This window comes from Euphorbia lathyris, chromosome 4, assembly GCF_963576675.1.
Source record: "Euphorbia lathyris chromosome 4, ddEupLath1.1, whole genome shotgun sequence".
Classification (NCBI taxonomy): Eukaryota; Viridiplantae; Streptophyta; class Magnoliopsida; order Malpighiales; family Euphorbiaceae; genus Euphorbia; species Euphorbia lathyris.
Window position 1 is genome coordinate 42240976 of NC_088913.1, and position 12724 is coordinate 42253699.

General features: G+C 35.7%; 1 protein-coding gene across 1 annotated transcript; it reads left to right on the forward strand.

Moving 5' to 3' along the window:
• The first annotated feature begins 8390 nt into the window (after positions 1-8390).
• Positions 8391-12508, forward strand: LOC136226504 (uncharacterized). Its single transcript, XM_066015023.1, has 5 exons — positions 8391-8807; positions 9372-10308; positions 10403-10498; positions 11351-11487; positions 12043-12508. Exons 1-5 carry the CDS (start codon positions 8596-8598, stop codon positions 12194-12196), a joined length of 1536 nt encoding a protein of 511 aa, XP_065871095.1. The 5' UTR covers positions 8391-8595; the 3' UTR covers positions 12197-12508.
• Positions 12509-12724: the final 216 nt, after the last annotated feature.

Genomic DNA, 12724 nt, shown 5'->3' on the forward strand with positions numbered 1-12724 from the left:
CAAACGTATTGACTAATATTTTCAGCTCATATAGCACCCTTTACCGAGTGTTTGAAGAAGGGAAGATGGTTTAAATGGGAATATGAATAAAAGGGCAGCTTTGCACTAATTAAAGAGAAGTTGAGCATGACTTTGGTGCTTGCCTTTTTACACTTTAAGAAGCTTTTCTAAGTAGAATGTGATGCTAGCGGTGTTGGTGTTGAGGGAGTCTTAATGCAAGAGAAGAGGACGAATGCCTTCTTTCTCAAGAAGCCATATGATTCGAGGAAGAAATGGGCCACATGTGATAAAGAGTTCTATGCCATAGTAAGGTCCCTGATGACTTCAAAACAGTATCTAGTGGAGAAGGAGTTTGTTCTATACACCGATCATTAAGCTTTGAAATACTTAGGGAGCCAAAAGTAACTCTAGAATTCCATGCATGCTAGATGGTCCATGTTTGTGGATAAGTTCCCATATAAACTTATCCATAAAGTGGACAACAGAATCGAGTGACAGATGCCTTGAGCTAGAGGGTAGCACTACTCAAGACTATAGCTCTTGAAGTAGGTTTGTTTGATCATATGGGCTTCTGAAAAGTGCTCTAATGGTCCCTGATGAATCCCAAAAGTGCTTTGACGGTCCCTGAATAATCCAAAAATGCTCCAATATGCTTGGATCTGGTTCGGCAATGCTCAAATAGGCCTAAAAACACAGAAAATGCCATAAATAATGGAAATTACTAATTTTAACTAAAAAGTAATAAAACGATACTGAAATTAAAAGGAAACAAAGGGAAAACAAACTAAAATGATCCTAAAAACCCTATACAAATGGGAGCTATCAACCTCCCCACACTTGGATCTTGCTTGTCCTCAAGCAAGACAGAATCCAAAACAGAGAAAAATCAACAAATAGCTCCCTTACAAAAACAAGAATCTACTACACTTTATTATCCACAACAGTTCAGACTACTCATTTTGCAATTAAAAACATAATGAACCTCAGACGAGTCTCCAAAAACTGATTAATTGGTTTTATCAATCAACACTTCATGAAAACGAAAGAAGTGATCTAAAATTGATAGCTCACAAGTGGTCACTCTAACGCTCAAGTGTTTGGGTAAAAAATTTTTTTTTTGTAAACGCTCTACATTTAATTGCACAAAGTGGTCACGTTGGGATTGCATCATCCATCCGGTCAAAATTAATGCATTAAAATTAAACAAAATCATAGGTCTTTAAAGGGTTGTAACATTGGCTAAAGGTTAGGGTAGGAAAAAAGGAATTTTAGGCAAAAAAATTAAATGACTCAAATAGTTAAAATTTTTGCAAAAAGGACACATTTTTCGCATTAGGGAGCTATAAACCACCTCCCCACACTTAAAATCTTGCTTGTCCTCAAGCAAGTCAGAATCCAAAAGGGACACCTTTTCCGCTAAGTATATGAAGGTTTAAGCTCAAGGTTGTTTTTGTAAATTCGGGAAGCAACTAAAATATAAGCACATCTTTTTTTTTTTTGGTAGAAAAGGAAAGGAAAGCAAACCAAAACAAGCAACTACACCGGGATTAGCCTAGGAAAGCTAACCCCAATCCTATCCTCTAAAAGAAGAGGAGAAAGAGCGATAGGGGGAACGGTAAGGGTAGAAACACCTAACACCCCCTCATGGCCTGCCGCCGCCAAGTGATCTGCAACACATCTTTTATCCTTTCCTCTTTTTTTTTTTTTTTGATTTGGTTTGGTTTTTAACCATTTTTTCTTTTGAATAGAGGGGAAAAAGAGTGAAATTTTTATTGGGAAAGGTTGCTTCTTCTATTAAAATTACAACCTCTTAATGATTGCTAGCGGGAATTTGAAGAATAGGTGTGTCTAAGGATTTATCAAAACTAAATTGAGTCAATTAACTTGGGTGAGAAAGGATATTTAAGAAGGCTAAAGTTTGTAACAGGGTTGATCAAAGAAAGGGATAAATGGCTCAAAGGGGCTTATCTAGGGGAATTGTTAAGGGATTTTGGTTAAACAAAAAATAAGCTAAATTCACAAAGGGCTATACCTAGGTTGCCTAATCATTTCAAGTTTAATAAAAACACAACATTCAACCAGTATTGGATGCAATTCCTATGAGCACAAAGACAATAAATGTAATCCCACACCTAAGAGATCAATTGTTCCTAATCATGAGTCTAAAATATTGATCTTTATGGCTTTAACTCACAATTGAAGGGTTATTTGTATCAATTCTAGCCTCAACTAACGTTCCGTTCCATGTCAATTTTAGGCAAATAATACTCTTTGGAGACTCAAACGTTGTTCAAAATTTTTCGCATGCATAAATTTCATTTAGAATGTGCAAATTTTTAAACGCATTGTCAACTGTATTGCGGGATAGCTAAATGTATCAAATTTAATTGCCTAGAATTCTTTTTATTCCTAGAATTAAAATAAAAAGCAAACAAAAACATACAGAACGAAATCCTAAAATTAAAACAAAAACATGCAACCTAATATAGAAAAACAAAAAGAAATTAAAAACATGCAAATGGCAGAATAAAAAATCATCATATCCTAGTATCTCATCCCCACACCTTACAACATGCATTTACTTCCATCATTACATAAAAGCGAAACATAAAGTGCAGAAAAGAAATAGGATAGAAAAACTCCCTCAGGGGCGGCTGTCAATCCAACCCCGAATTCCCGATGCTAAATTTTCAAATCCAAGCTGCAGTCCTGAAAATTAATCCGACGTCAGTGAGTATTCCGATTAGAGGGTTCTGCCAATAGAAAAAAAAGCAAACATAAGAATAGAGAAATCAAAAGAAAAGAAAAAGAAAAAACATTAAATTTTTTTTTGGGTGCGTCTCGTCGAGATGAACAGTGTCTCGACGAGACGACACGAATTTTTTTTTTAAAATTAAAAAAAAAAATTTTGGGTGCGTCTCGTCCAAATGAACAGTGTCTCGACGAGACGACACAGATTTTTTTTTAAAACGATTTTTTTTTACGTCTCGTCGAGACAGCCAGGTGTCTCGATGAGACGACACGAAAAACCCAAAATATTATATATATATATACAAATCTAAACAATTATTTCAACATTTTCAATTTAATCTAATTATAAACGAAATAGTCCCCGGCAACGGCGCCAAAAACTTGATGCTCGTAAAATATATAGCATTTAATAGGACAAGTGTATCCTATCGCAACAAGTAATATTGTGCTAAGCACGAGATCGAACCACAAAGACTATTTGTTATAACTAGCAAATCTACCTGGAGTGACCTAATTGTTTAGAGGGTTGGATAAATGTTTGGGTTTTTGGTGAACTAATTAACTAATTAAAAGCAATAAAGATAACAAAATAAAGCGAACAATTAATAGGGTAGAAGGTGGATTTATGGATGGCACAATCTAGGATGAGGAATCCTTTGATTAAATCCTATGTATGGGTTTAGGGAGTTTGGATTTATGTTTTACCAGTGATTGAAGGTAATTGTCCTAAGTGAAAGACTAATGTGATCAGTATTCGTCCTTCCTATTCACATGCATTCGGGTGACAGCTTGATTAGGCATATACCCTAGGTCATGCAAAGCATTAGGTTTATTGACAACTAAGGATAAAGCCGTAGCCCAACCACAAAGCCTCATTCCTAGAGGTCTCTAGCGAAGTCATGTTAATACAAATTCGGTATAGACGATTCTGTGGTCAGGTTCTCATCTATCTATAATCCTATTTAATGTCAGGGTCATAGGCATTAAGCACATTATATACATAAACAGGCTAGTTGATCATTATCAATGTTCATTCTAGCATAAATCATGTTCCTAACAATTTCTAGGCATTAAGCATGCATAAACCGATCAATCAAAGGTCCTAGATCCCTAATCATACATATTCATACAATCAATTTCATCCCCATTCCAAATTGGATGGGGATCAGTTCATAGACAAACCCATCAGAGCAATAGACATATAGGAACAATGAAAAAAGCTTCAATTAAATATAATCGCAAAAGATAAAAGGGAAAGAGAGAAATCTAGAACCCGTTTTGCCGATTCCAATTACAGAAATAGAAGATGAGGAACTTCTCCCATCAATTGTTCTTGAAAGAAATAAAAACAGAAATTGAAATTAAACTAACCTAGAAAGCAGGAAAAATCTAATCTAAACAAAAATATAAACGTACATAGTGGATGAGAGAAAGCCCTAGCGGCTCTCTGATTTATTGAATGGCTAATCCCCCCTTCAAGGATTAGGATTAGCTCCCTATTTATAGAGTTAGGGAGGAAACCCTAATGCCTCAAAGGTAAAAAGGGACATTACAAAGTGTTTTTAATGGGCTTTTGGGCCCGATCCGCGCATTCCAGCAAGGGGGAAGGTGCTAGTGCACCTTTCCTCACCTCGTCTCGTCGAGACAAGGAGTGTCTCGATGAGACGAGGGCATGTCTCGACGAGACATGTATTGTCTCGACGAGACAGGTCCTAAATGGGGCGATTTTGCTCCGGCTTTTATCTGTTTAGGTCCCTAGGCTTCCAAAAAGTGCTCTAATGGTCCCTAATGAATCCCAAAAGTGCTCTGACGGTCCCTAAATAATCCGAAAATGCTCCAATAGACTTGGGTCTGGTTTGGAAATGCTCAAATAGGCCTAAAAACACCTGAAAACATAGAAAATGCCATAAATAATGAAAATTACTAATTTTAACTAAAAAGTAATAAAACGATACTAAAATTAAAAGGAAACAAATGGAAAACAAACTAAAATGATCCTAAAAACCCTATACAAATGGGAGCTATCAATAATACATAGTTAACAGTAATAATGACTTTTATTTTAAAAAAGTGTAAAGTTTAGTGGTGTTTATGTTACGTTTTAAAGTTAAGCGGTGATAATATGAAAACTTAATAAAGATTAGTGGGCAAGGGTGTAATGCACCCATTATTCATTGGGTTAATTACAAAACTAGCCCTTTTTGAAAACCCATTTACATATCTAGCCTAGTTCTCTAACTTCTTACAAATCTAGGCAGTTTCACTATATTTGGACAAAAATGCCCTTGTCTTCCTCATTCTCCATTCTTCTCCCTCAAACACCTTCCTCATTCCTCATTCACCACACTTTCTCTACACTTTCCTTCTTCCCTTCTTTTTTTGCTTTTCATTTTTTACAACAATCAAGTGAACAATCCAAGAGCTAAAGCTTTGTTCATTCATGTAAGTATGGTGTTGGGTTTGACCTAAATTTCAATTTTAATTTCAATACAATATATGTGTGTAAGATGATGTATATAAGATGTATATATCAAATTCAAATTAAAATAGTCTAAGTTTATGCATTTCGGACCCATTCAACCCATTGCAACTCTGCATTTTTCAGATTTGTCACGAACTGGTTTCTGAGATTCCTGACTTTGTCGCATCTGTCGCACCACGAACTAGTGCGACAATGGCTTGTCGCTTTTGTCGCATTTTTTTTACGGTGCGATAGAATCTAGTAGTATGAGCTTGTCGTTTTTGTCGTATTTTTTTAGGGTACGATAGAGTCTCTTAGTATAAGCTTGTCGCTTTTGTCGCATTTTTAAGGGTGTGACAGAGTCTCTTAGTATGAGCTTGTCGTGTTTGTTTGTTAATGTGTGTTTTTTTTCTCAAATACAGAAGTATGTCGTTTGGAACTGTTCCCTGTATGTTATCGTGACACGACCATTGGAAAACCGTTCAAGAAAATATGACATACGTGGGCGGTCAATCGAAGGTGTTCCATTTTGCAACTAACATCGATTTGCAAATGTAAAAGGGAAAGTAATATCTCAAGTTTTGCAAGCTGTTCAAGGAATACAGAGACTTAATTTCTGAAGTTTATGTACTTGATGTATTAAAACTTTATTTGTGAAGTTTATGTACTTTACCCTTTAAAACTTTTATTTCTGAAGTTTATGTACTTTACCCTTTAAAACTTTTATTTCTGAAGTTTATGTACTTGATATATTAATAATTAATTTCTGAAGTTTATGTACTTCAACACTTTAAATTTCAAGTAATATGACGTTGTCGCACTTGTCGTATTTTCAAAAAAAAAAAAACGACATGCGATAGAAAATATAATATGTCGTATCTGTCGTATAGCATAAAATATACTACCCCTGAAATGTACTAAATTATAAGTTAGTAGACAAATATATGTCTAACCACCAGATAAATGCAAACTTGTTTCTAGATTATCTACTAATAACTTCTGATGATACAACTTGGCTGCAAAATGCAATCTAAAATGGCAGCCATATGATCCATCAAAGTTACACACAAGCTGATCATGTCGGTTGCACACCTTTCAGTTATAACTTGGGCAAAAGCACACGTGAATATGCCACAGTCATTTGAACCACTTAGTTGTTGTGGACAACCAGAAACTCTGCTCCAAGTTATGTCTCGTTCCAAATGGCAACCCTATAATTATCCCAAACTCCTTTGCAGTGTATCTCAACTCCATTCCACTGACATTGAAACACATCCTTATCACATGTTTCAACTAGACTAATCTGTCTAGTTAATGTGTGGATAAACAACCCGGGTAGAGAGGGAAAATCTCATCTGAGAGCTCCGAAATAGCATGTTCTAAACAATTCTAATTGTTTGGTGGTCAATTTATCTTTAATAACTTTATGCACGGGCATGTTAAACCTCTTAGACACTTGCGCGGATAAATTTAGGGCAAATAGATACTTGAACTTTATCTCAGTCTTTCTCCTCTTGTTTTGTTGTGATACTTTTTGATCATGCTGCAAATAAGACAAATGAAGAGAACATAACATAAAATATAGTCTGCCGCACCTGTCGTGTTTTAAAAAAATACGACAAATTACTCTGTCGCACTTGTCGTATTTTAAAAAAACGCGAGAAATTACATACATTATACTCTGACGCATCTGTCGTATTAGTTAGAAGATTATTTACCTTTCGTTTGCTCGGGTCTTCCTTTTTAACCTTATCCATGGTGGAATTGATATCAACTCCTTCAAGAAATTATCAAAGCAAGACCCTAGCATAAAAATATCCAAGCAACATCTCAATCTCAAGAAATTACATTGGCACTAAGGACAAGATCCATCAAAATCGATTGCACTCCATCAAAATCGATTGCACTAACTAAACTTCTATTAACATTATATGTCAAGTAACGTACAGGCTAAAGGAAGTAAAAAAGAAAAAGCTAAACATATACCAATACCCCTCTCTGTATTCCGACTTGTCAAAATACATTCAATACATCCAAAGAACACAAATAAAAAGTGTTAATACCATAGCCAGGTTCCAAACAATTTATAATAGGCCATGGTGTGTTTGCTTGTGTGCACTTTAAATAATACTTCCCAAAAGGATGTTAATATGTAAAAGTTGCATTAATCCTAAACTAAACCTCCTAAGAAAGTATTTATACAAAAACCCCAAAAGAAAAATGGTGTCCTTTGTAACACAACTTGTCCTGAAGTTAATCAATTGGTCTTTTAGCAACCTAAACTCCAACTCAAAATAAACAACATAGTAATAAGCTCCAAGCCACACAAAAAACATATCCTGCAAATTAATACAAAGAATTGTAAGCTTTTGCACCCAATTAATAATTAAAAAAAAAAAAAAAACATCCCCAAAAGACATTGTAAATACATAACAATAAACCATACTTCAAAACCATAATGTAGAAACATATTTGGAAGATTGTGTGAAACTCACCAAATATGTATTTTCATTAGCTTAATTGGTAATATGATGAATTTCATATGAGTCTGTCCTTGACATCTTCCTACTCCTCATCACTTTCGGTAATGACTTCTAGCCTTTCATTAAAATGATGAATTTTCTACACCAATTACATTGAGATCCTCCTTGTTGTAAAATATTTTGGGAAGTATTCATTAAATTGGTATGAACTCAGATAGAGAAAAAGGAAGTAAAAAAGAAATTGAAATTGAAATTGAACCCCAAGAAAAAGGAAGTAATCGAAATTGAACCCCAACATGCACAAAAGTATGACTTAATTGAAGAAAATAGCAGAAAAGCGTAGAATTTTTTTTACGGTTGTTCGCTTACAGCTGTCGTTTTCCTTTTCTTACCGCCATTGTTTCACTTTTCTTACCGTTGGAGCACCTCTTTCTTACCACCGTCATTTCTCTTTTCTCTGGCCGGAGTAGGAGTGGTTGGTGAATGCCGTCAAAATCGCCTCAAAACGACGGTGGAATTAGATTGCTGGATATCGCCTCAAAATGGCCTTGTAAATCGCAATCGCAAGGGTATATTTATCTAAATGTATTGAAACTGCTTAGATTAGTAAGAAGCTAGAAAATTAAGCTACAGCTAGTTTTGTAATTAATCCTGTATAACTATGAAGTTTAGTTAAAAAATGGAAATCAAAAGACTGGTTCAGTTCACCATCATCACGTGCTTCTTGGCGCGTAAATCTCCATATAATCTGCCTTCTCTCACCGACAGTGATCTTTTGCTTCCCTCGCACACTCCCTCCTTCCACACCCACCACCTCCTCCGCCTCAACCTCTGCTTCTAATTCCCCCTTTAAACGCCGCTTAGATCTCCTTCTTCATCTCTCTCTTTCTCTTTCTCGCCATGGATTTCGTGTCTTGGTCCAGATCTTATCCCGTTCTTCTTCTCATTCTCGCTTCCTCACTCCTCTTCTTATCCTCAACAGTTCAACTCACTAATGCCTCTATCCACATCTACGACAAACAATCCTTCAACGAAGTCGGAAATGCTTACCTTCTTTCCGGGGGCAGCGAAGGCATTGTCGCCTCTGCCTCTAATGGCCGTTCCTATATCAGGTATTCATCAATTTCTTGTCTCATTATTATTATTACTATGAGTCGTGTGATTCAGTTGGAGTTATTCTCTCTCTCTCTATCTCTCTCTCTCTCTCTCTTGTGTGTGGAAAAGCTCGTATTGGATCTGCCATTTTTTATATCATTTAGAGAGATACTTCGATTTTAGGAGATCGTAGGAGAGGGGGGATTTATCAGTGCTGTTGTAGTTTTGGATTTGAAGTATGGTGAGCTTTTTTTTTTTTTTTCAATTTGAATGGATGTAAAGATAAAATCAAAAGATCTGTGATCTCTAATCGAGTTTGGCTACTGTTAATTCCCAGGGGTTTAAAGCATGATGTCTTGAAGCTACTCACTCGCTGTTGTTCTGGATATTTTTTGCCAATTATGAGATTTTAACCTCACCTAAGTGAATATTAACTTTCAATTTCTGGAATTTTTTTTTGTAGAAATGGAAGGCAGTTTTATGTGAATTCATGAAGCTGCTGCGTGCCATTAGCATGAACTTGTTGACATTATATATTTCTGTTGGAAGATTGTTTAACTCTATATATTCAATTGCAACAGGTTTAAGGATATTATTTTTTGGAGGACCAAGGATGTGGCTGATGAGCATTCAGAAATGGAACATAGTACTGGATTGGTGCAGGTTGTGATTTTTGAAGCAGCTGACCGGAATAATATTGGTGGCTCTGCTTATGGTGGACAAAGATCAATATGTTGCACCCCTGATCTCGCTAAGCTGGAAGGTTGCAAGCAAGGTGAAGTCATTAGGATACCTTCGCCAACAGACATTAACTGGCCTATTGTTTTAAATGTACAATTTAGTGGCACTGACTTATCTACAGAAATAAGAAATGAAGTTGTTAATATCACAAAGACTGGAATGTATAACCTATTCTTTATTGCTTGTGATCCAAAACTCAAGGGACTAATAATGAGTGGGAAGACAGTTTGGAAGAATCCTGATGGCTATTTGCCTGGTCGGATGGCCCCTTTTATGAAGTTTTATGTGTTCATGTCTCTGGTATATCTTTTATTGAGTATTATATGGTTTACGCAGTACATGAGGTTTTGGAAGGACATACTGCAACTTCAGCATTGCATCACAGCTGTTATTGCCCTAGGGCTGTTCGAGATGATTCTTTGGTATTCTGAATATGCAAATTTTAACAGCTTGGGAACAAGGCCAGTTGCAATTACAACTTGGGTAGTGACAGTTGGGGCTGTAAGGAAAACTCTTGCTCGTCTTCTTGTACTCTCCATTTCAATGGGTTATGGTGTTGTACGACCCACTCTTGGCGGTCTCACCTCAAAGGTGCTTCTTCTTGGATTTACATACTTTTTGGCATCTGAGTTACTTGATATCACTGAGTATGTGGGAAACATTAACGATGTATCTGGAAGAGCAAGGCTCTTTTTAGTCCTTCCTGATGCATTCCTAGATGCATTTTTGATATTGTGGATCTTTACATCACTTTCAAGAACTTTGGAGCAGTTACAGGTAGCTACGTGCCACATTCATGTGTTTCTATCTTGAATCTTAGTGTCAATACTTCCACATCTCGTGATTTTTGTCAATTTTATTTCATATGCAGGCAAAGAGAAGTTCTGTTAAGCTGGATATTTATAGGAAGTTCTCAAATGCACTAGCTGTAGCAGTGATAGCTTCTGTTGCTTGGATAGCATATGAGGTATGATCAGTGCCAATCTATTCATACAGAACTTTGCCTACTGGAAATTTTTGTTACATTTTGTTTCACTATATTCTTCCTTTACCATTTTAAGAATTACACAGGACTACATGCCAACAAGGCTGCATACATTGTTTTAAAAGATGGATGAAAGTATCTTCAACTAACCAATCAAATGACGATGGTCATTTGCACTCTTCCTTTTCAGTTCACCTAACTAATATTATACCTAGATTGGGACAGAACACTTCAAGCATCTAAGGTTATATCTTGCAAGAATTCAAATATGCAATGCATTCTTTCCTGTTAAATCTGGACACGATACAAGATTTCCTTACTGGCTTTCATGGTATACATTCTGTAGGCTACTGGCAGTCTGGCATATGTTGGATATATAGTTAGATGATATCCTTTATTAGGTATTGGGATATAATGTGTGTGTTTTACCAATGGGATGTATGGGGTTCCCAGGTTTGAACCTCAACTTCTTCAATCCTCAACCCCATTATCATATAAAGAAAATATTGGGATTCAAGCACAAGACCTATATTTATTTTTCATCTAGTGGGAAAAACAGTGTTTTTTTGACTATTTGAGTGAATTTGCATATGGAGGAGTTTATACATCCAGTGAGAGGTTTTGCGCCATAATATTTTACTTTTAGTCAATATATGAGGGGATTGTTAAAAGCTGTTGATACTTTTTCATTTGGACATCTCGTTACTAGCTGCTTCAAATGAAACTTTTATCTGCTAGTTTCCTTTATATTGCTTTTTTCTACACCAGAATGTTGTGTTGTTTTCATGTCAATAATGTTTATGTAATGTGCTTTTCTAATTTGCTTTCTTACAGGTTTATTTCAAAGCAACAGATCCATTTAATGAGCGGTGGCAAAGTGCTTGGATAATTACTGCATTCTGGGACATTCTTGCATTTGCCTTGCTATGTATTATTTGCTATCTCTGGGCTCCTTCTCAAAGCTCCCAAAGGTATAGTTTGAACTCAAATTTTTCAATTGATGTATTCTGTCAGAGAAAGCCTAACCACTGGTTTTCAACATTTTTCTTCTAAGAGCTCCTTGAGGATAATAATACTTTCAAATACGTCACTAAAAATAACGATCAATGCCATTTAGGCAAGGCTGGGGCAGGGATATCAAGAAATTTAGGTGGTCACCTTCTTATCCCTGTTTTTAAGTCCAAGGCTTATAGAACCCCATACTATGATGATAGATAACTGATAAGTAACTTCTAACAGAAGAGGACAGGGGTTTGAGTGACTTATGGCCAAACTCTAGACAGTCGAATTGTTCACGTTATGGACTTTTATTGAGGGTCTTATTTTTTAGGGTTTTGTCTCTAGAATAATAATTATGTTATAAAATGATACTTATAGTTTCATAACATGGGCTGAAGGCAAGATCTAAACATTTTGTTCCCTTTTAAAGGTATTGTGACTGAGTTTTCACCGAAAACTTCTTGGACAGTTACACGTGCCAAGGTCGTATCACTTTTTATTCTGACTTATTTTGTTGATTTGCTTAGATATGCTTACTCAGAAGAAGTAGGAGATGGATCGGATGATGAAGAAGCTCAATCTTTAACAAGGGGAAAATCGGATGGTGATATCAGTTTAGTTGAAACAAAAGAGAAGAAAGATGATGAAGAAAGCGAAACAGAAGAGGATAAGAGAGAATGATTAGTGGTAAACATATTGTTTCAGAAATCTCATTCAACAATGCTAATTGCTAAGCGATCCTGTCGATTTGAGCTAAAAGAGTTGATTACTTGTAATTTTAGAGATTCAGTTCCACTTGGCATGCAGAGGTTGAAAATTTTGGCCTAATGTGATTCTGTCAGGTTTCCTGGATTTCTCACATTGTGTAAGTATGTGGATGGATGAAGGTGGCAAGAAATTGGATGTTATTCAGAATGAGTATATGATATAGTTTTAAAATCTTTTGATTTGTATGCCCCATTTTTTAGTGTATAATAGTGATTTGTGCAATTACCTTTCGTTCTCTTTCATTTTAACCTTCGTTTTATTTTTTTCATTTCCTTTTGGTTGAACGGTTTTTTTTTTCATTTTTCATTTATTAATATTAGAGGGAAGTTTGAGCCTTGAAATCAAGAGAGCTAGAGGATTTTTTTTTTTTTAAATGTCTAATACTTCTGGTGTAGCCTCTATTGTTCCGTTTTTTGAAAATTATCATATAATGATATAACT

What these genes read in the sequence shown, in the direction of transcription:
- LOC136226504 (XM_066015023.1), top strand. Translation starts at nt 8,596, where the DNA reads ATGGATTTCGTGTCTTGGTCCAGATCTTATCCCGTTCTTCTTCTCATT. An exon ending in AATGGCCGTTCCTATATCAG is followed by an intron (nt 8,808 to 9,371) that starts GTATTCATCAAT and finishes CAATTGCAACAG; the next exon opens with GTTTAAGGATATTATTTTTT. An exon ending in TTGCTTGGATAGCATATGAG is followed by an intron (nt 10,499 to 11,350) that starts GTATGATCAGTG and finishes GCTTTCTTACAG; the next exon opens with GTTTATTTCAAAGCAACAGA.